This window comes from Pipra filicauda, unplaced genomic scaffold (assembly GCF_003945595.2).
Source record: "Pipra filicauda isolate LSUMZ 115617 unplaced genomic scaffold, ASM394559v2 scaffold36_size6622888_pilon, whole genome shotgun sequence".
NCBI classification, from domain to species: Eukaryota; Metazoa; Chordata; class Aves; order Passeriformes; family Pipridae; genus Pipra; species Pipra filicauda.
The window spans coordinates 3,459,610-3,484,022 of NW_024104498.1; the positions used below are offsets into that span (position 1 = coordinate 3,459,610).

At 39.7% G+C, this 24,413-nt stretch overlaps 1 protein-coding gene across 7 annotated transcripts in view; it reads left to right on the top strand.

Moving 5' to 3' along the window:
• The window catches only part of ST3GAL3 (ST3 beta-galactoside alpha-2,3-sialyltransferase 3), a 177,597-nt gene that overhangs the window by 33,390 nt on the left and 119,794 nt on the right, over positions 1-24,413 (top strand). For 5 of the 7 annotated variants that reach the window (XM_039384713.1, XM_039384714.1, XM_027747196.2 and 2 more), the window contains exons 3-5: positions 5,716-5,763; positions 7,556-7,690; positions 16,166-16,208. In XM_039384713.1, coding sequence (XP_039240647.1) covers positions 5,716-5,763; positions 7,556-7,690; positions 16,166-16,208 — 226 coding nt within the window. The remainder of the gene's footprint in view (positions 1-5,715; positions 5,764-7,555; positions 7,691-16,165; positions 16,209-24,413) is intronic. The other 2 variants (XM_027747199.2, XM_027747200.2) reach the window with 2 other exon arrangements.

Genomic DNA, 24,413 nt, shown 5'->3' on the forward strand with positions numbered 1-24,413 from the left:
CTGCTATTCTCTGTCACATCTGTGATTAGGAAGCGTGCCTGTGCTTCGTGTGTGTCATCATCATATATTCCTTATCTTAGATATTGAAAATGTTAGAATTACACTGCTCAAACTGAGTAAATTGCTTAGCCCTTCCCTAAATCCATCTTCAGCAAATAAAACAGTGCATTGGGAAGTGAAGATTGCCCTGTCAAGTAGTTTATAAGTGCAGGCAGTTGTTGTGTTTTACTAAATCTGAGAAAGGAGGTTCATGCTTCAGGTATCTGAGATCTCTGTGAAACAGAATTGAAATTATTCAGTTCTGTTCAATTCCTTGGGTATAAGAATTATCCAGAATGTTACATTGTCATGATAAGAATGGGTCTTAGTCAAAATATTTTTTCTTTGGGGCGGGAGATGTTCTAAGGCAGATCTTCTTGCCAAATGAATCCTAACAGTAGCATGTTTTTTAAGAGTGGCGCTACTTTTGTGAGCTTCATTTCCTGACTAGATAAAACATAAAAATAATTTTTCTTATTATTGATTTCTGTGTCAGCAAGTTATGAAGAGTTTTATGCATTAAGTGTTTCTTCTCTGGTATGTGTCATGTTCTAGAATATTGATCTGAAATAGAAAATAAATTTTGATGGCTATTGGGGTGTTTGATCCTGTCCTTTTCAGTACTCAGCAGAAAAAGGGAGACAGCTGAATGACAGTCTTCGAATTCTGCAGTAAAAATAAAGCACCTATTTTTTTTTCTTTTCATTCTGACTCTGAATCAAAGTTTTATTTGTTAATGGTGCTGCAGTTGCCATCCCCATTCCATCTGATGGAGCTCTGCGGGATATCTGGTCTCTGATCAAGCTCTGGAGGTAGAAATTACATTAAATGTTATTAAATACAGGTTGCAGTTCTGTAGGAGTCCGTAGGAGTATCTGGAGAGCGGGGGTATGGAATGAGCAACTTACATGGATTATGCATGGAAAGCAGTGCAGACCTCAGAGCTTGAGCGTCTGAACGAGGATGTGCCAAATTACAGCCTTATGTTATGATGGATTCTCATATTCCCTGTTTGGCTTGGCCTGTGGAGTGTATTGCTGTAATGGTATGTGGTATTGAGGCTGTGTTAAGCCTTTATTATTAAACTCTTATAACTCCTATGGGACTGATGGTTTGTGGTTTCTCAGGACCACTTCCAAAGCAGCACACAATCATGTTATTTTTTTTTTCCTGGGGAAGTTACTTTATTGCTGAAATCTGGTTTTGCTTGCCTTTTTTTTTTTTTTTTTTTTTAAGGAAAAAAAAAAAGGATGAAAGAAGTTATTGGTTCAGCTTCTTTGGTTTCCAATAGGATAAGACAAATATCTACAAATCCTTGCAGGGGGAATCTGTAAAAAGCAATAAAAAGTTAGTGGCTTCTCAGAGGGACTTACTATAAAAGTCTTAACTGAAATTCTGAAACAGCACTTAGGTAAACATACAGTTTATATACAGTTCTTGTTTAAATGTGGATTATATTTGCTGTTCTCATTCTGTGTTGCCACTGTTTGTTTTCAGTTTGTATACTGCATTTTCATCAACGATGAAATCAAAATAAGGACAGTATTTGTATTGGAAGTGGGTCTGTGTATTTGCTTTTACATGATTTTAGGAACTTAACACAATTGAATTTAAGAGCTGTTTCCACATGTGTCTCTGGTGCAGTACCCCTATGTAAAATGTTTATCCTGTGCTGTGCATCTTTCCCTTCCTGGAGTACGAAACAGTTTACTGGTCAGGATCATCACTCATTTATGAAGACCCAAATCTTAATTTATTTTTCTGTTTGGAAACTAGAGTAGTGGAAAAGATATGGCAATCAGTAAGGAGTAGCAGTTAAAGAACTGTTTTGTGTCCAGAAATGCCTAGAGCTCAGGTGCACAATATATGCAGCAAGATGAGTAATTTAATTTGCCTGTCTTGGGGATGGGGGAGTGTGGTGCAGAGTTAACTGGGCCCTGAGAAAGCTCATGGTTAACAAAACAAACAGGAGGAAGGACCTAAAATGGGGGACACTGGAGTGAAAAGTGGGGCGTGTGTGTCAGGAGATAAGGGGTCAGCAACACTTGAAGTGCATCCCTTGCCTTGAAATACAATCAGTTCACATACCTAGATGACTTAGCTGGGCTGTGGTGTAAGTGCAGAAGGAAATGTAGTCACCTCAGATTTGCAGGTTGGGGTTTTTTTTTGACTTCAGGACAGAAATCTGAAAATCTGGTTGTGTTCCTTCAAAGGCACATTCAGCTCTGTGTCCAGCATGGAGCATTGTTGGAACTGAGTTTAAATTTGTTCCCAGAGCAGCATTGGGTCTCTGCACAGTCTGTGTTGGAGCTCCTGGTTCCCGGATGAAATGGGACCCTTGTGTCTGTTCCAGAGCAGTCAAGCTGCTCTGTAAGCAGGGACTTGGGCAACACTCCTCCACACTCCAAGGGGGCTGTGATGTAGTGCATTTGGGTCGCCCTGCACAGCACTGGTTTTTGGGGGATGATGGAGCGGATTCATGTGTTGACCTGATTTGTGATGCTCTGTCTGGATGGTGGGAGGTGAGGAGAAGTGACCCAGAGCATAGGTCCCAATGCAACTTTAACCCGAAGTTGACACAAAGTGACCCAAAGCAACTTTACAGTCTGGCTCGTGAGGTCTCAGCCATCATTATTCCTGGCACTGAGAGCCTTCTAAATAAGTGAGTGTTTATGCTGTCTTCACTTCTGATGGATTGAATAAGATCCAGATTTACATTTGTATTGTGCTGTATCTTGGGGTTTCCTTATTTTCTTTTTAGAACTGCTGTAGTCACTGGAATAAAGATTGTAGTTAACATAAAAACAAGGTGTAAAAGGCTGGCACTGTGGTGTGTGCAGCCTGAAGCTGTACATATTGGCAAGTCACTGTGTGCCATATTCCATGATTTGGCATAAAGGCTGCCCTTCAGTTAGAGCAGGATAAAAAACATCTAGGCTGCTTTGTGGAAGTAGGTAGCTGAGAGATTGGGGACAGCTCCTTCAGACATGAACACCTCTTGGCACCTAAACCAAGGGCCTGTGTAAGTGGGTATGTTTTACGTTGTGCCTCAATAAGTTTTGAAAGATAAAGCCTTTGAGGATTGCCTTTGAAAGGTAGAGCAGACTCAGGGGCTTGGGGAAAGGCACTGGGCACAGACTGAGCAGCCACTTTGTCTCAGCAAAAAGAAGTCTAGAAAGTCTGGAGGATTTTGAACTGATGACTGGAAGAGATTTGAAGCTAGAAGCAAAGAAACATTTCTTCTTATGTTTGTGAAAGCAGGACTTGGTGTATTTGCAATAAATCTGGCTTGCCTCAAAGAAGAGCTTATTTCCATCAAATTCTGACAGAAATAACCTGTTGTTCTGAATTTGGCTGAATGTGAATAGCTGTCTGGGTAGAAGAAAGGTGACACATGATTATCTTCTCAGCTTTTTTCAAGTTTATAGTATCTTCCCTTTTGAAGTGCTAGTGCCAGAAATAAACACAGTGTTTTAATAAAGATCTATGGTTTGTGCAATTACTTGTGCAGGTCGAGGGGGAGTTGACTCTAATAGAGGTTATTCACAGTGAATTTGATGTGGAAACTGTGAAACTAGTAGTTGCATGGAGGACTGGCTTGGAAAAGGGAGCTTACTTTGCTTGTAAATTAATTTTTTTATATGAGGAAGATAACATTCTTAGTTAAAGGAATGAAATATTATACTATTTTTGTGGGCTGCAATAATGGTATTAATTTGGTTCTTGCAGTGCTTTTCAGCCATTCTTAGATAAGTCCTAATATTTCATGTGCAGTGTTTGAATGCAAAAGATACTGTAGGAAAATTAACATTTAAATTTGGCATTAACTACAAAGCAATACTTCATGATGATAAAAATCTCAACAGTTTTTTAAAAGTAGAACCCCACAGAGATACTTTAGAATTGATGGCAGATGAAGTTAATGCAGTTAAAATGAATTAAACTCCTTGCTATTTAGAATAATATAATGATGTCTGAATTTTATTCCCAAAAGAGGAAATACAGTTGTTAAGTCCAGATGGATTTTTGTTTTTACTGGAGTAAGTTTTGAGACTAGTGATATCTTCTTTTTTTAATGTTACTACCATACCGTTGGAATTGAGACAGCATAGACCTTCTTTTTTTAAATCGTTTTAAACCCAGTTAAGTTAACAGTCTTACTGTGTTTATTTTGAAAATTAGCACTTTCATATTGAATTTTTAAGAGTTGGAAAATAAGCACGAGGATGATGTACAGTGTAGAGAAGCTCGGTCCTGTGTCAGGGTATTGTCAGCTGTTACACAGTAGCTGTCACTGTGACTGTCGCCTGCCCAAATTTGGGGGGATGCAGCAGGAGCTTAAACTCTTTGCAGCAGGCTAAGTCTGCTTGGGCTTTTTGCCTTGCACTTGAGGGCTTGCACCTTGGCAGCATTTGTGGTGCTGCAAATGATGTGTGATCAGCTGAGCACATCTGAAACCTAAGTTAGAAAGAGAAACCTTCAAGGATTCAATCTGTTGATTTAGCCGAAGCTGAAAGGCAGTTCTGCTGTTGCTGTGTCAGTATAAAGCTTCTCTTTCCATAAAATTATCGATCCTGTCGTGGTGATCTGTTCTTTTTTGTGTTTTACTCATTCACAAGTTGTCTCTTAAGTTCTGGACCCAATTCTGCTCCACTGGTAGTGGAGTAGAATTTGGTAGGCTTGCTCCTTCGGTTAGGATTGGCATGAAAATAGATGGCAAACCATGAGGCTTACTACCAAAGTAAGTGTTAGCTTGTCTCAAGTAAGCATAAAGCTGAGGAAAAACCCACTGTTCAGCATAATACCATATTGCAGCTCCACTTGGAACAGAACATCAAATTATTACCAATAATTTTGCAAAGAGATTCCAGGCTGGAAGGGTGGTATACGAGGAAAATGAGTGATCATGAGGTGAGCTAAGTGCAAGCAGGCAGTAAGGTATTCTGTGTGGCCAAATGTTGTCGCATATATAAAAACTAGGAACTTTAAACCACAATTGACAAAAAGGGTGCCCCATCATATAAAACAGTGACAAAAAGTATTGGATGTTAGCTGGTGAGCAAGAGTTGTCATTGCAGTCATGGATAAAGAACTGCTGTGATCCCCAGATGGGGATAAAAGGGTATCGAGTAGAGAGGTTATATTTTCTTGATGCTTGGCACATGTGCTGCATAAAGGAAAAAGGTGAAGGTTACTGATGAATTGAAATGCATTGAGTTGGGGAACCACTAGTGTGAGTAAAGATGTGGGAATCATGGTGAAAAGTGCAAAGGGCTTGTCTTAGCAAACAGTGTCAGGGAAGAATTGATCATAACAGGCAAGACCCCTAAATAGGACAAAATATTGGTAATACATTTGATAAGAAAAAACTCTCTAGTCCATCAGTCAAAACATGTTATGATTCAGTTTTGGTAAGGTCAACCAAGCTTATTAGTCATAAAATGAAATTATTTTCAATGAATTCTAGCTACTCCACTGGGTAATGACACTGCATACTCCGCTGTTCTGCCTTTGCTAGATTCCTCTTGTTTTGTCTGGTTGCTGAAGAAGTTGTTCTGCTTCCTGGCAGAAGGGAGCACGAGGCATTACTTAAGCAAAATAACAAAAAAAAAATGTTACGGCAGGAAATGGTGCCGAAAAAAAAGGGGAAAATGAACTTGTACTCTTGTGTTACAGATTCAGTGGTTCTTTCCTTTGACTCCGTTGGACATACAATAGGCTCAGGTACAACGTTGTGTTCTTCTCTATCTCCCACCTCATGACAAGGCTTCTACTTAACTGGACATGGTAGCCATGTTGGGAGGCAGGCCACTGAGTCAGAGTTTTGTGGGAATCAACCATCTAGCCAAAGTGGGTAAATAGGTCCTTTCCTCAGTGCAGTGGAAGTATTCAGTTGTAGTGTGACACGAGGATTAACGTGCAGGACTCCGTCCGTTCCCCAGCCAGGCAGGTGACCTGCATCGTTGGTGATGCAGTTTGTGCTTCTCTTCTCATGTCTAAGGCATTAAGATGATGTCACCCACCAGCTGAAGAAAAACTGTCCCATGCTACAAGGAGAGTTTCTTCTCAGCTAAACAAACATTCGAGTTATCTGGGGAAAGACATCAGGAATGCTTCCAGGAACGAGAAGGTGAAAGAGTCGTAACTAAAAAAAAAAAAAAATAGGGCAAGAAACTTCTTTTTTTTTTTGGGTGGAGATTGACCAGCGTTTTGAAACCCCAGGGCAAATCCTTCCCAGTCTAATTTCCTTTGGAACCTGAGCCTGACCTTCAGTTAAAGTGAACCAGAAATCAGAAATTCTTTTGTGTTGGGGCCACTTCATTAAATCAGTAACTGTCCATTGGACTGTGTGTAATGCACAAGCTGCAACCAAGGCACAGCACAGTGAGCATGATACTTAATGAAATTCAGTTTACAGCGTATGTATAATGATATATGAAGGGCAAGGGAAAGCCTAAGAATTGTTCTTTTAATGTAAAAACCCCTAAACACTTAAAAGATGGGGGTATTTACCATCTTGCAGAAAAGATAAAACCTTCCCTTGGATTATTTTTTATTTTATCTTGCTTGCCAGCCTTTCCTCCTAGATTGATAGGGGAAACATGCTGCCTTCCAACATAGCACCTGTCTTCTGCCTGCACAGTTTGAAAGAGAGCCTGCTGCCTGACACTAACAGCAAAGCTTGAACACATTTCTGATTTACTAACCCCAGAGCCTAGTGGAAGTAACTTTGTTTTAAAACACCCCAAATGTTTTCTACTCTCCCCGTATCTTCTCTAAAACCTATATCTGGAAATAGATCTATTCTGGATGCATGGTCTGATGTGGGAGTATCTCTAGAGTGCCAAGTGGATATGTTGTTGTGTTTATGGCAGGAAGACACCCTCTGTTAATTCTCTTTTACTAATTAATACGTTATAACTGAAGCGTGTTGTTGCCTGCCTCCTTCTGTATTGGGTGATGGTTTCTTTAGTCTGAAAAAGTAGGGAGGAAGTTGCATAGGTGTGAGGTACAAAATCTGTGAGTAAAATTCAGGGAAGGATATCTATGGAGTTAACCATAAATGCTGTGTTATGATACTACCAATAGGAAAGTAAATTTAGTTATGAAAAATAGTTCAACTGCTCTGTTTCTTTTGGATTTCTGTTAATATGGAGGGTGGGAGATAAGCCATTGGACTATCTTGGTGTGTTTTAAAAGCACTGATCTTTGTTCTGCTTGCATTTTGCAACTCAAGCTTGGATTGGTTAGGATTTAAGACAGTAAGACATGATCTTTTGCAAACCCTTTGCAACAAGACTGAATTTAGTCATTGAAGGAATATGAAGAAAACTCATATATTTGAGAAGGGAGGCTCAGAAATTTCCAGGAGAGCTGTATGTTTATTGCTTTCATGTTTAGTACTTTGCATTCTCTGTGCTGCAAACTTCACTTTGCTCTGAACTGATATGTGTTAATAAGATGTCAAGATGTGTGATGTCTGTCCAACTGAGGGATAGCTTTCCTTGTTGAACAGGAAGGAGAGAGAGAAAAACTGTGGCTATTGTGCTTCCGCTGTCCAGCCCATCTCACCTTGCTGCAGACCCAGGAAAAGACAGAGCCCAGAAAGAACCCACAGAAACAATGGCAGCTCCAGGCCCAGCCATTCCCAGTAGGTGATGTTTCAGGTTGGGGTAAGAAGGGACTAAGATTGCATACTTTGAAACATAAAACTACATATACCTTTTTCTTTATTAGTCAAAATTAAACAGCTGAGAATAATAGTCTCCCTGTTAAGACTTCATGCTGCTTAAAACTGGTACTCATTGACTTATATTTGCATATTAAACAGCTTCTTAGAATTGCTCTTTGGTACTTGCTAATCATGCCATGTGAAGGGCAATGTTTTGTTGCAGCTTCTGTATCTTATTTGAATTGACTGTTTGTCCTTGTCTTGGCTTTCCCCTTAACTTTGTCCCACATACAAATCTCAGTTTTCAGGCATGCTGAAAATCTGTCCTTATGCAACTCAGATTAATGACACTCTCTGGGTTGTTCTGCATAAACTTTCTGAACCGAGTGCTCAGAAATTCATTTGGCTGTGGAGTCTTAATGTCCTGCTTCATAGGAGATGATTAGAGTAGAGGATGTGCGAGCCAAATGTGCTTGGAGTGAGGCTGAACCGTGAGGTTCATGCCGTGGTCCAGCCTTCACAAGTCCAGATGTTTTTGTGATTCTCTTCACGGCTGTCCATTCCCTTGAAAGATAAAGTTTGAGCAGCAGAGATAAGTGTTTCTTGTGATGTCTAGGCCAATGTTTCAGCTGATACCAGAAAGGAGGGTGTCGTGCTCTGAACTTGGGAAAACATTAATCAGGACACACGGTGTTTGAGGAGACCTAGATTTCATTCACTTGCCATAGACAGCTAGTGCTACTTTTATTTTTTCTTCCCTCTCTCGTTGCTTTGTTTTATTTTGTTGCTACCAAATCAAACTTTGGACCTTGAAAGTCAGATTTATATCCCTGCTATTTTTGTTCAAGACTTTTTTCCTACCTCCTGTGTTTGAGAGCAAGTTAAATTTTTCTTCTCTAAGCCTCATAGGGTAGGAGTGCATTGAATGTGCAACTTTCCCATATGCTACTGTGCTTTCTGGAAATACTGAGGTTCTGAATACCTTACAGCTGTAGGCTTATGCTGTTGTTAGACATGTTTGATTGCAGTACTGACCACTGGTTCAAAGCAGATGTTCTCACTACAGGCTTAAAAGATGCTAGTTCTAACATCACAAGCTGCCAAGTGTGATCTAGGTCTTGTTCAAATTGTTCAAATATATTAACTTTTCTGTTGTTATTGCTTTTTTTCTATTCAATTTAATTATTAACCCTTATCGAAAGTTTGATTCGATTTATGCAAAGAAGACAGATCTTTACACTTTGGTTTAGAGTAGCATATCTGCTGCAGCTCATGTGCTTGTGAAAGCCCACGTTTCCAGATGCTGAGTTCACAATGATGGTGGAGTAATCATCTGAGAATTTAAATCTGTGCTTATTTAGGAGTTTGCTGCTAGTGATTGCTTATGTCAAAGTCCTTAACTATTTTAGGAGAAGCTGTGAGAACTATGAAGGAAACTCTCTCTGTTTTGTTCAGCTGCTGAAGATGCTCAGATAACCATTTTGTGAAGGATGAGAATAACCCTGTGTCTGTCCTCCCGAGTACAGCTCCAGAGTGAATTTGGTGACTGCTTGCCTACATTTTGGATGGAGAGTGGTATGGATGGAGGCCAGGAATAGAAATACAGCTGAAACCACGAGGTATCAAATTGGTAGAATAGTAATAGATTACTAGTATAAGAGAAAAAACGTTGGTGACTTGCAGAAGATTCCTCACTGTTCATTTGCTTTCTCAGTGTGACTCTGATAGTACAGATGGCTACAATTTCAAACTCTGATATTTCCCAGATTTCCAGGTTAGTGGAAATTAATTTAGATGTTATGTTAATTAGTAGGAGTTGTGAGGTCAGTGTTCTTGGTTTGAGAAAAGCAACTTAAATTTGAGTTTGGAGCTGATGTGGCTCTAATGTGTTGGGGTTTTTTTCCCCCTAAATTGCGTTTCTAACTGTCTTTATTACAGTAATTACATGTGGTAATGATGGGAAAGGAGAGATGAACTTACTCTGCTGCATTTTTCTGCATTCCTGTAAAGCAGAAAATAAATGGGAAATATTACATATTTTCTCTGCTGGTTTTAGTGGCTCTATTCTGCAAAAATCCTTTTCCCCTTTCATTTTTGATTAATGAAGTTCTGCTTCATTCTTTATTTCTTTGAGCTGTAGACTGTGGGAGCTGCTTGAATCTTTGCCAGTGACTGTCATGAAGCAGTTGCACAGTCCTTATGTGGCTTTGCCAGCATGTTCAGTATCATCTGTCTTCTTATTAGTGCTGTGTTCCACCAATTGAAAATACAGCTGTGAATGAGCTGAGGTGCAAATGCCAAGAAGCAGCTTTAAGAATACGTCAAATTAAAAGTATTTCAATGCGATTTTTCTCTCTCATGTGGCATCTTCTCTGCATCAAGTCAGTACAACCTGTAAGTCACTAAAAGCCAGTATGGATTATTGCTTTGTTAATATTGTTCCTGACTTTTATTAGGTAATACGATACAATTTATGGAATAAAGAATATGTTGGAAGACTCAGTAGGGCAGCATTAACTCCATGGGCCAAGTGGATTCATGGTAGTAAATGAAACTAATGCTTAGCAAAGGTTGCAGTCTGGCTTGAAACAGATGACTCTCTGGGAAAAGCAAAAGGGCATATGCAGTTCATAGGAGGAAATGTTTCATCTTCCTGTTGGAACCTTTCCGAAATTCAGCTTAAAGCAGTCAGTTGCTTTGCTACCTTTGGAGGTTGCTACAGTCTTATTAGGAAAACCAGTTGTAAGGAGATATGTACTCCATGTTAAGGTAACCAGAGCCTTTTAAAATGTAATATCCCAGAATGACCTCTTCTTTGGTTTACTGTACCTATGTTGGAGGCAAGACAAGCAGGCAGAAGACCTTCCTGATGGATGACCCATCCAGCACTACCAGCAAGTGACTGCTTACTTGTTCTTTCTGTGCCTGGGGGATGAACAGTGTAGTTGCAGTGTCTAATGGAGGAGACCCCTCTGGTGTGTTGCTTTCCTCAGGCTGTAAAGGCTGGGTCAGGTGACTTTGGAGGCCCCAATCAGGAATTACAGGGGGAAAAAACCAAACCAAACCACCCTGAAGGTGTAGAGGTAGAAATTCCTTTTGCTGCTAAATCAGAAACATTTAGGTGTCACCGAGGCACACAGGGCTTTGTGACTGAAGACACATTTCTTCCCATCCCGCTTTGAACTCACAGGTTTGTGTTTCAGTTGTGCTGATAGTGCTTGGTATATCGATTTCCACTAAATATGGCTGTTTTCAGCAGGTGCAGTACTTGGAAAATGAATATTGAGCTTGGTGCAGCAGGATTGACGTCTTTAGACAGTTTGCAGAGTCTGTGGATATAGAGAATAGACGTGAAGTTTCAAGTTTTGCTGAAAGAGTAGTTTAGCAAACCCTTTTGCTCCCCAGGAAAGAAAAAAAAAAAAAAGGAAGCCTAAGTGAAGCTACATTAAAGTTTTTGAAGAATTAATTTTTTTTCACACATGGTGGAATTGTCAAATGTGGAGATGGTTCTACACAGACATAGATTGGTGAGGTACACTTCTGTTGCTGGGCAGCAAGGGCCAAGCACTGAGCTTCACAGGTATCAGTTCTGCTGCTTTTGTGTATTTTTATGGAGCAGGGAAAGGCACGAAGGACTGGGCTTTGTCTTGCCCGTTTTCTTGGTGTTCTCCTTGATGTCACTTGGACAAACCCGGGGAAAAAGGTTGTGAAGTGTGTATGCAAAAGAGTAAATGGGGGTGAGAAGGAAACTGGAACACAGACATGCATACGGTCTGTGCAGGACTGTGTTGAGGAGCCCAGGTGGCCTCAGCTTTGCTACTTATGAACTTGGCTTTGCACTCTTTTTTTTATTCCCCAGTTATTTAAGTAGCCTCAGAAGATAATGCTTCCATCAGTAAATTCCATCACTTGACGGGGTTAAAGTGAAAATCCTTAGGAAAGGATGCAACATTAAGTCTTTGTTTATCCAGTACTGTGATTGTTCCTCAGTAATCCTGAGTGGTATTTTTTTAACCCTGGAATAAAAGGTTTCTTTTGTCCTTTTCAGTTGATCCATTTAACATGAACTTTTTTTCATTAATTCTTTCTTGTCTCTTGAGTTCTGGCAGAATTGCTTTACATCAGCTGAACTTTTGTAACTGTCCATATGTGTTTTCTCAGACCAAGGTGAATGTGATGCATTTGACCTTTTTTCATTGCAGAGTAAATAATTTTACCTGTGACCTTTGCCACAGATGTGGACAGTGGCCAAGGCTCAGTCCAGTTGGAGCCTCAGTTCTGCAGAGACCAAACTGCACTGGACAGGATGAAGTGTATCAGGGTGGTCTGAGCTTTTCTTGGTAGGACTTCTGTTTCTTGAAAATCATACTGATTTCTTTGACAAACACAAACATTTTGAATAAAATTGCTAAAATCGGACCTTTCTGCCTTCCCTCCTGTACTTGCAGTTACCAGTTAAACACAGAACTAGAACTGCATATAGCCTGTCTTTATAAAAAATAATTAGTTTTCTGTTTCTGTGGACAAAGTTATTTGTGCTGTTCTATGTAGCTGTCTGCTAAAAGGAATAGTTTCAAGTCATCAGTGAAATTGGTTATATGTAGTCTGAAAGGATAAAACCAGTGAGCCACGTTAATTCCTGCATTGTTGATTTCAGATTAGTAGCATAAGGGGAAAATTTTGTCCATTTTTCTTCTGTGTAGCTATATTGGCTACAGATGCAAAAGGCAATTTGAAAACTTGATAGATACTGTACACGGTGCTTTATGGCTTCCTGGGTGGTCTGCATGGAGTTTACAGACATTAGGCAATGCATTTCTCACTTGTGGCCTGGTAGTTGGATTTTTGTTGGATACTTGGGAGAAATTCCCATGCTAATGCCAGCATTGAATTGGGCACAGGATTTGCATCATTTTTAGAAATTGCTATGCTTGGCTGTTCTTCTGTTCATATAATCACAATTACATGCTTCATTATGAAGTTGTTTTCAGTTGTCAGATTCTTATTCAATTCTGACCTTCCCGGAAACGTAGAAATGCATTTTGTTGCTGACCTTAGATGACCTCTTGTTCTTATGGGGCACGATGAAGCTTCATTTCCCGTGTTCACTCATTTCTGTCCTTCTGTACACTGCTGGACCACACTGTCAGCTGAGATCTGTAGCTTCCTAGCCCAGGTGAGTGTGGTCCTTAGATTGCATTGTGCTCTTTTAATAATGTTGCTTTTATTTCTCATGAGCCTTTCAGCCTTTTGTGGGCTGATAACATAAAGCCTCTATCAGATTCTTCCATGGTGCTCTTCCAGTAGATGTGAACTAAGTCCTTTATTGCCTTTACTCATTTTTTGCATTAAAAATAAATCCTTTGCCACACAGCCACATATAGGTGTCTTGTCTGGAAATCGATGGGTCAGACGTGGCCTTGGCTGGATCAGACCTACCAGCATGGTTAGATCTGAAGGGAGTTCTCCAGAACTGTAACTCTTGGTGGCTCTACATTGTCCTTCAGTGCAGAGACCCCCTCATGGTGGGAGCATGAGGGAGTGTCATGATGATGATGGTGGAGGCCAACATCAAACCACAGTTAACACAGTCAGCTGGCCCAAGCTAGTTTTTGGTGGAGATGCTGGAGTATTTTTACCTTGTTCTCTCTAACTGTTTTGTCTAATATTCTGGCTCTTCTTTGTCCCACTCTGTGAAAAAGAGGGGAAATGTTTTTGTGTATCAAGCGATTAACTTGGTGAGTAAAGGCTTTAAACTAAGGTACTGGGAGGAGAAAGCAACCTATAAGAACAGAGAGGTGACGTGAGTGCCAAGGCAGGCTCTCGCCACCTCTGTTTTCAAGGGAGGAAAGGGTAGGAGTGGGACTGCCCCTTCCTCAAGCTGTGAGTTATGTGCTCGGTCCCTCTCCTGTCACCATCACACCCTGACCAAACTGTGTTTTAGATTCAGCTGTACTTCAGTTTAGTGGGTCTGTGTTTCATCTTGTTTTAATTTAAATGCATAACTCCAGACAAGTATTGCCTTTGCCTGCAGCTGGGCTATATGTGTTTGGCTTTCTCCAGATATTTGGGGCTTTATCTGTCTTTTGTGAATCCAGACCGCTTACAGCCAGAATGAGAGCTGACTTTTGGCCCCTGTATTCGTAGAGATACAGCTAAATGACATTAGAAGTCTGTAACGAGACTGATTTTTGCTGAAAAGGAAGGTAACTTTGGCTCTGTAATTTTAGAGGGTCCTAGTGTCTTTCCTGGGGGGGCAACATGTGATAGAGAATCATTTCCAAGGTAATAGTAATGCTGATTTCCAAAAGTGTCAGTGAGTGTGAGATGGCCCGTGGTGAGGGCAGCATTTCTCTGCCTGCAGTAGCTTGCACATCTCACCAGCCAGTGAGAGGAAGGAGCTTAGTTGCTTCTGATTTAATGTTACAGCTTGAAAGGATAATTTACACCCTCCTGAAAAGCAGGAACACACCTGTGCTTCTGGCTTGAAACTGGAAGTGTTATTTTGTTTTGTTGTAGTTCATACATCTCTTGGAAAGTACCCATTGCAAGGTAGTTGACATATAATTTTATAAGATTACTTTATCCCTCTGTCAGTAACAATCAGAGAACATCAAAACTTTAAACCTAGGGAAGGTAAAACTCACGTGAGAAACAAAAGGTAAATCTTGTGAAACACTGCAATGGACTCTGTCATCTGTGGTGCTTAAACTTCAACATGGATGTGTGTTCTGGTGCTTCGGTTGCAAAGCTCATGAAGTGCTGAGTTAGTAGAAAGCCCAGGATGTTGTTGTAGTTATGAGGTGATAGAATCTCTTATTTCATTTCCTCTTTTTGTATTTCCTGTTGGGAAGAAGGGAATGTTGGCTTGAATGAGATAAGACTGATGACAGGTGGGTCAGTGGCTGTAGATGTTTTTAAAAAAATAATGATACAAAAAAAAAATCAAAATCTCTTTTGCTGTTGGCTCACTATGGATGTTGTTTTTGGGAGTCAGGAGGGTTAATAAAAATTGAAGGCATATTTCTTTTTCTGGAATGGATACCTTCCTATGCACAATCCTACATGTGGAGGAGGTAAGGTTGGACAAGACGTAATTTCTTGTGGGAGGAATGAGGTGGGAGGAAGTTATGACAAAAGCAGCACATGAGGGAAACAAGACTGTCAGCACGTGGAAGGTGGAGGAGAGAGGCACAGGTGCATTTCTAACGTCAAGTACAGCAGGGATGGTGGGTGGCACACGGGTGCTGGCAGAGAACAGACAGTATGTGCCAATATCGAGTGCACACGTGTTCTGCAGCTTCTGTTACCTGAGTTATGTCAAATATAACACTTCCCTCAGGAATTAAATCTTAATGGGATTGAAACCAATGGCACAGTTTACATTGACGTATCTGGTGAAATGGTTTTGTCTCAGGTACTTTGGTTTAGGCTTTCCTGCTCTGCCGGTAAGTGATGATGTGAAAAGCTTGTGACCTTCTGCGGTAAAACTACTGCAGCAGAAATTCTGGGGGGATCTCGTGAGGAAAGCAATCTTCTGTGTTTCCAGTGAGCTCTAAAAGCTTAATAGAATTTTTTTTCATGTTGTTTCTTTTAATACACCCCGATTGGATTATCTTTTGCTTCTCTGTTTGTATTATTTTTTTATTGTATGTAGTGAGACCCAGCAGTTCCCAGTGTGAGAAGGCCACTGAGCTTAACCCAGTGAAAGGACACTACACCTTTTACTTTTTCTTGTATATCTCACATGAAGTCCAGTGTCTCTGTTTTTTGTATCAAGTGTTTGATTTACAAGATCACAGTATATTCAAAGATGCTGAATGCTAAGCTTCCATTATACAGTTAAGGATGTTATGAGTGATAACTTTGTTTCTGTAGCTGTCCCCTGTTTGTAGCATAAACTCATTTTGCGGTTTCCTATTGAACAACATCTGAACTTGAAGCATTTTTGCCACCATGAGTCACTTACTTTTGAAGAAGGGCTGCTTGATTACAAAGTTGTGTGTTGGAATAGACAAGGAATGAAGAAAAATTTGAAAGCTCTACCATGTCAGAACTTAGGAGGAATGTTTGTCATACAAATGAGTGGCAAAATTATTTGTACAGCAAACAGAAGAGCTTTTTTTATCACTACATGAGTGGTTTCAGTAATGCTTTGTTTTTATGACTACACATAGCTTGATTAATTCTGGTGATTTCTAAATTAATGATTACCAATATGTTCTCTTGCTTAGTATTTCGTGGAGATTCAGAAATGTTAATTTGGGAATACCTTGAAGTAACAATAATCTGTATTAACAGCTGCTAGTGACTAGAAATTACGATATAGCTATTTTCAGTTAGAAATAATTATTATCCTTCCATGAGGACTTGCAACTTTTTGGTTTTGATGCTTTTTGCAGAGGAGACACTTGCAGGTTTTTTGATAATGTGTCCCTTCCTTTTGTTTTACAGAATATGACAAACTGGGCTTTCTCCTGAATCTGGACTCCAAATTGTAAGTAGAACAGTAGGACTCTTCTTCATTTCTGTAGTTACAGCTTTCTGTTGTAAGCAACTTTTATGTCACCTGGGCAGCTGGCTCAGTGGACTCTCCACTTCTACCTGGGACAGCCAGGTCCTGCAGCAACCTGGCAATTATGACTCCTTTCCTTGCACTGGGCTCTGCAGGCCAGCTTGGGTTGTGGAGCACTGTCATTAATGCCTTAATAAGTGATCAAGAAGCTATAAATACCCACCTGAAGCCATGACTGTCAGTCTGCTATAGATATCCTACTGTTAATCTTCCAAATGAAAAATGTATTGAACGCTGGAAAGCAGAAGGAACGCGAATCTGCAATTCGCTGGGATGCTTAGAAGTTTATATTTCCTTTCCTCCTGTTTCTTTAAAGATGGATACTACTATTTTTGCTTGTAAACTAGAGTGGAAAGAACCTCAACACAAGGCAGGGACCACTCGCTGTGTCGGAAGAACAACACGGTGCTGAAGGGTGATGATGCTCCTCGTGCTTTTTGCCAGCACTCAAAATCGAGACTGACCTCGTTAACACTAGGGGTCAGTAGCGACCCTGTTTCTGAGGTCGGCAGCCTTGCGGTAATTTTGGCGTTGGGAGCAAAAAGACTCCTAAAAACCTACCGCTCGAAAAGGCACAGAAGCAGTTCTGTTGGCTTTGAATGGCTGGAGAACGCGTGCCCTGCGCGATGTGTCATGTCATTATAAACCCCATTCTTAAAGTTTTGAAAATTTCGTGGTACTTGTAGGGTGTAACATTTTGAGTTTAGTCTTGCTGAACGGCTTGGGAGCTTCCATAATGGAATAAAAGCCTCATAAGTGTGTCGGGAACTGGTGTTTGCAGAAGATGAGAAAGTCTCTAGGTAGGAGCTTCTTTTACAGAGGCAGCTGGATACATAAGCTCAGTTATAGGGACATATGGCAAAAAGGTAGCAGAACATGTATGAGAAGGAAGGAATATTGATTATTTATTTATTTATTTTCCCCCTGAAGGCCCTGGATCTCATTCAGTGGGCAGGAAGGATGGCGTTGACTGCACGAATAGTTTCTTTCTACTCTCATTTAGTGCAGTTTTTGTTGGGTGCTGTCTGGAACCCGTACTGGTTACAGAGTTACCAATTTTCTTTATTGAACTTTCTGTGTTGGGCCATCCTTGTGATTTAGAGACACTAGTGTATGTACCTGTACAACACTGTGGGGTGAGATGATACATTATCTCAAATTTATACATGTAGAAGTCAAAGCAAAGAGATTAATCCAAAATTGTGGAATGGGTAAGTAACCTTTGAGTGAATGTCTTGGTGTTGGTAAGGGGAAAATGTTTCATGGGTTTTTAAGTGGTCTGATTGGTTTTTTCCAGGCTGTTTTGTGTATTTTGTAATGTCCAGTTCATTGAACATGCCCATTCACTGTCCACACACTGTTGGTGTATCCACCTGTGCTGTGTCCAAACCACTGCTTCAGTCTCACTCTTCGTACTCCTCCTTCATGCACTGCCCTTTTCTTTGTTGCTTTTACCAAGTCCCACTGAGTCTTCCTTCCCCTGAAGCCTCTGTTACATCCTTTGCTGACTTACCTGTTTGATTACAGCTCTCCAAGACATGGCCTGCTCCTTCTTGTACTTACAGTATGGGGCCAAGTGAAGTTTTTACCTGCTGGAGGGCTTCCAGAGCCCTGATTTATTTTCTTAAAACCTCCCCATGATAAAAACTCTCCAGTATTTTTGATTAAAGAACTGTTTCGTTGACTACTTTAAAAAATATCTTTATATAGCACCCTAAATGTGCATGTTTGCTTTTCAAAGCCCTAGAGTTAGTTTCTAGAAAGACTTGTAAAAAATCAGCATGATTAAAATAAATATTATGAAGTGACTTAAGGAACAAAGAAAGCAAGTATTGTGCGTAGGTGAAATCACTTTTTTTTAACTGCAATAGTCCTTTGTTGGTTTTTGGTTGGCTTTTTGTTTGTTTGTTTGTTTTTCTTTTGGTTGTTGTTTATTTGTTTCTTCCGTGTAATTAAAGCTGTCCCTGCTTTGAGAATAGACCTGATGACCTACAGAGTTCACTTCCAACCTGAATTATTCTATGACTTTTTTTTTTCTTTTTGATACCAAGGAAGGTAGAAAATAGCTGAAAATACCACAAAACATACCAAATCAATTTTGAAAGAAAAATGGGTGACAGTCTGGGGGACTTTTGCTACCATTCCACAAGTTCAGCTTGTGTGGTCAGGGTGCCAAATACGTTTTCTAAGTTCAGACTGAATTCAGTGGAACTTAGTGGTAAAAAAATACTTCTTGTTACTCAGTCAAGATGGTACCATCATAGAAGCACTTTCTGGTTAAAAAAAAGTTGGTTGGAGTTGAAAGGGATAATATGTTCTGCACTGATGACTTTGTTGGTAGAAATAATTTAATTACATCTGTTGTTCTGATATAATTGTTCTGGTGGAATTTTGCCATAGATCATAACTTTATAGGGTTCACTTAATTGACAGCATGTGAGAATCTGTGTGACTTGGAGCACTGAGGGCAACAATTAAGTTTTCTTCTTTTTTTTTTTTTCTTCTTAATCTTTCATTTGCTCAAAAATCTGTTGCTGACTGTGTTAGTTGATGTTGTAACTAATGACCTGGAAGACTAACATTTTCTACAAAGGTAGATCTGCATGAAAACTTAAGTGCTGTGACTTGCATTTTAAAAACGACATACAGAGGAAAGTGTTTGATATAATTAAGTAGTTATGTGTCCTTTTGCCTTTGCAGCTTTGGTTTTTTTCATGCATTGCTGCTTTAGTGTTCTCTTCCCTGAGGATGCCCAGGACATGTTATTCAGATATAGTACAGTCTGCTGTGGTTACAGGAATGTAATGGTTCTGTTCACTGGTTCTCCTTGAGTTCATGGAAATGGTAATGGAACCAGATTTGTTCACTTTGGAAAGAAAATCTGCCAGAAGCACTCGAGAAGTGATTTCTGTGGGAGCTGTGTGTCTGATGGATGCTGTTATGGGCAGGAATCTCACGTGGAAGGTGATTGGCCAGTTTTAAAGATACTGTATGGATGCTTCATGGTTCTGAACAGTCTTGTCGGGAAGGAGAATACTAAGGTGGAATATGCTTCCTTTCTGGTGCCTGTGCTCTTCTTTAGAAAGTCTTTTAGCTTCTAAAGGGCAGGATGATCAGGTGGGGATCGTTAATGACATACGGGATGAACAGAAAGCTGAGGACTTCTGTGGGCAACGCAGTTTATGAATTAGTTGTTCCCTTAGTCAAAACAAGACATAAGGCTCCTTGGGACCAGATCAGTGAAAAAGATCTGTTGCAAGAGGAGTTTATCCTTTAGTTATGCTTGTACCAACCATACCATCATTACCAAAATTAAGAGTGTCAAAACAAAATGTGCACAAAGTATGGGAAAGGCCAGTTGCATCAGTTCCTCCCAGGTAAAGAGGTTTCCCAAGCAGCAGAGCCACATAACCTTTTTTAAACCTATAAGAATAAAATAAAATATTTACTGATTGTGTAGAGAAAAGCATTCATACAAAAAATGTGATACAATTTGCAGGTCTTCGTTCTCAGAGGGGCCAGTAGTTCCTGAACAACTTAAAGCCATCAATCACATTAGTGACTCAGCCAGTGGATTACTAGGTGCCACCAAATGCCAAGATTTGCAGTCACTTTCTAACATCTGTGCTTGGCAACGAGTTGCATGCTTTTGTTATTCTCAAATATTTATATTGTAGTAGTTCTTTGAGGCTGGCCAGGTCTTAGAAACAAGAGTCTCATTCACTACAAATTCTGAATCATTCCCTGAGCAGAATCTATGTTTGCATTGAATTAAATGAGATTTCCTAAGGAGGATCAGCATATGAACGTGTAGTTAATTATAGACTGTATTTAATGCTTATTAAGTGGGCCAAGCTGAAGGTTGCATGGTTGTTCTTTGTTCTGTCACTTAGTACTCTCTGAATACTTGGTTTAGTGACCTTAAGGATTGCTTTGAGTTTGCCTTGGCAGATTACAAATGTAGATTCACTTGTCTTGAGCATATCAGAAGTTCCTTTTTTGTAAAAACCCATGTGATTTGAGGGCTTTTCCCTCGTGTTGTTGCCCTCGTGTTTCTCTGCCAGCTTTCCTTCTTACTCTGCTGGTGTGCCATTTGCTCGGTGAGATGGAAGCTAGTGGCTGCTGCTTCTGTCCTTGTTTCAAACTCATCCTTCAGAAAATACTTTCAAAGGTATTTTAGCAGTTTTAGATTGGCAATTTGGTGCTTCTAAACAACAGCCAGAAGAAAGCTCGGCTTGGGAGCTTGGTAGATCTTTTCACCTGCTGCCACAGTCAGGTCAAAACTTTGGATGTCAAAATCTCAGCTGATGAGTGATGAAAGAATCTTCCCAGGGTTTGACTTTGACTGGCAAAGAACCACTCCTTCATAAAGTTTTACAAATGTTAGAAGATATGCTTTAGCTTCCTGGAATCATTCCACACTTAAACAAAAAGACAGTGGGTATTATAATGTTTTAACTTGAGAGGGGATTTTTTTTTTTTAAGGTAGAAAAAGGCAAAAAAAAATTACTGCTCCTCTCAATTAGAAAAATGGCTATGAGATCAATATTGTTGACCACAATAACGTGATACTAACATATTATATAAGTACACTATATTAACTATATGGTATATATTTTATATTGTGTACTTTGGGAATTTTTAGGCAGTACTTAATTAGGAATATTTTTTTCCAGTGGACTCTGTGTTTTGCAGGATGTTTTGTGATTCTGTGTATTTACATGTTTCTTCATTATTATAGAGTAGATTTGGGAGGTGCAACAAAGATTTTTTTGAATATTCGTGATGATTTCAACTTTGTTTTAAAAGGAAATACAAAGAAATTGAGGCTTTGGAGAGGGGGGAGAAAAGCCAGAAATAACAACCTTCACCCTGCAAACTCAAATGAAACTTGATCTAGACTTTGAAAGACCATAAAAATGGAGGGAACTTGGGCTAGGGAAACACACAGATTGGGTTACTTATGTTTGTTGAAATTTCTTTACTTCAGAGCTTCAGTGATGAAGAACTGAAACAGAGCCCCTTCCCCTCATTTTCTTTCTAGGCTGGGAGGTTGCTTTGAAATTGTTTGTGTCTATGTGTGGTACTTTGCCATTAAACACTGTAAAAATAAGCAATAAACGTGTTGGAATGCTGGACTTTCCCAATGCCTGCTGCTGTGGGATTTCTTTCTGCCCTGTTTTTTTTTTTTTTTTTCCATTTTTCTCCTTGTATTCCTGCAATCCTGAAGGGAGGAAAAATGAAACGAAGCAAGAAGTCCCAATGATGTCCCTTCCTGCCCAGGCAGGATAAGAGTGTCTCTCATGGGCTAAGTGGAAGGATTCTGACTATCACAACCAAAGGTGTCCTGATGCTTTTTCTGCAAGATTATTTCAAGGCTTAGCATGCTTTATTACATTGGTATTTTCCTGGCAATTGGTTATTTATTTCTCTTTCATTTCAGACTTTTAATTTATCTCCTTCTACCTAATCTCTTCCGTTCTGTACTAATTGTTTGAGCACTTGAAATATTTAAGAAAATGAACTGTAGCTATTTGTAGCAATTCAGTTACCTGGCTGTTTGTTGTTCATCCATCAAACCTCACACATTTGGGTGAGATGTAACTGCCATCCCTGTTTTTGTTTTGCTCTTCTTAGTTCAGTTCAGTTTGTTTCAATTTTGATCCTTTGGTATTCTCATAAGGACTTCTCATGTGAGTCTTTGTTATGTAGCTTTGGGATTCCTGTGTTAGACACAGTCTCAGTTGATGAAGAAGATAAAGACTGTAGAACTCACAATCACTGGCAGCTTAGATAGAACTGATTCATTACAAAACTTTGTTTGGTGCCTTTAATAGGGCCAGTTTCCTGAAGCTGGAAGTAATTATGAACCAAACCATGTGGGAAAAGGAAGAAATATGAATGGCTGGGCATTGTTTAGAGCAGTTTTATACTGTTAGACCCCAAAGTTCGGTTTCATAAGAAAGAAATGTTCATGGAAATATAATTTTATCGAGACTGTAAGGGGAGGCAGTGATAATGTATTTATAGAAAAGGTAGAACTGTGCAGTAGGTGCATAGGGTTTTGTTCTGTTTGATGAGGGGGGGAAAAAGTGATCTCCTTAGTAGCAACAACAACATTTCAAGCAGTAGACACCTAAGTTTGTGTGCTTTAGAATTGGTATGTCTGGACAACATTCTTGAAAGAATTTCTAAAGAAGTAGTAGAGGACTTTTTGGACTACTAGAGATTATTAATAAATCTTCAAACACTAGGAGTTCTCCATATCCTTGGCAGAAAGTTGATGTACACATATTTTAAAAGGGAATGACTCACAAGCTTTTCAACCCATTTTTGATTCTGAGAACAATAACATATTGACCAATATGAGTTTCCACAGGAAAAAAAAAAGTAGTACATATAGTTCGAATTAATGTGTATATTAAAAAATTAGCACTTTTTTTAGATGGGCTTGTTCTTCATGTGAATGTCTGTGAAGGTGCCTGTTGTGTGAGACTGATTTCTTTCTTGGTATGTTCCTCTTAGGTCTGGATTTGTATATTTTGTGTTCTTCTAACTAGTCAAACTAGTTGTACAAAAACTGGGAAATCTCAGTTCTTTTTTTCCCTGTACCTGTAAGGTGGAATGCTTGCTTTGCTTATAATTCTCACCATAGTAGCATTAACCTAAACTAACAAATGGTTATTTGTTTCCTGGGGTGGATATGGCTACAACTTATTAACTTCACAAGTTTCTACCGTTGTTTTAGCAAAAATTTTTACAGTTGTTGCATTTATAAAAGGCTGAATTTCCTTTAGTAGCAAAACTCAACTCAGGGAATATCTAATAGCTCATAAATGGCTCGGAGATTCTCCTGTTGCTTTATCCTCTTGGGAGAAGAGCACATAAAAAGTCACACTTCATGTTCTTCCTTCAGATACCTGTTCTAAAACTCAGAGATAAATTATTTCAGTTTTGGCCACCTTCTGCACTGGTGAGCTTGTTATGCTTCTAGTTACTGAATATCTTCCAACAAAGACTTTCTTGCTCCGTGAATAGCTTAGGAAAATTGAATGGGTTGGGCTAACTAAGCACTGATCATTCCCAAAACTTCAGTTAAAGAGTTAGAAATACTGCTAGATGTTCTGAGGGATTGCAGGTTTTGGTAAGGATTTATGTTAAAACACTGGTTTTCATAATTTTATTTTTTTATATTATATTTTATATTATTTATTTTTATATTATTTATGTTATTTTATATTATTCATTCATAATGAATAAAGCACCAGCACACATTGTGGAAACAGGTGATTTGTTGCTGCCTGTCTTGAACCAAAGCAGTTGTGAGCAAATTGTTAAACTTATGCAAGAGCTGCCTCTGAAAATCCCAAAGGTAGGAGCATGATCTCCAGGCATCAACTCTTCTGTACCTGCCTGGCCGGCAATGTTCCACCTCCAAAGAGAAATCTACTCCTTTTTGTTTCCTCTTGGAAATGTTTTGGGGAAACCTCAATCTGATGGTTGAATGGAAATCAAGGGTATTCCAGCAGGCTGACATTTAAACAGGCAGCCTGTTTATCGAGGCTGCCTCTGAAGCATGTCACGTACTCTGAAGGACACACTTGCTATGATATCCAGACACAGCTCGGGTGTCAGCTTATGGCAGCCCCTGATTTATAAGCTGGCTCTGAGGAGGTTTTGTAAATGGGTATATGGGAAGAGACAACTTACTCTGCTTGGTCTGCCTCTGTCTTTGTCTTCAGCATTGCTACGATGTGACCAGAGACAACAGAGCTTTGCTGTCAGCCTGTGCCAAGAAAGCCATACAGACATTTTAAGAATACGTAGTAGGTCATCAAGGCAGGGAAGAGTTTGGTGGAACAAACACGTACAGGCTTCTTGCGTGCTGAGGAAGGACAGTAAAACCAAGACATACTTTGAACAGCTGTGATTAGCATCTGTTAGGTAAGAAAACAGTATTTCATTTATGCTGAAAGAATAAATCTGCCAGGCTGGGACATCGTGATCCTTAGCTTTCTACAGAGATGATAGGCTAGAGGAACTCAGGGTGGGAGAGGCCAAAGGAACCCTGTCAAATATAATCCAGAGGGGTATTTTATTTTACTTGTTCTGTTCCCAGTTTTAAGA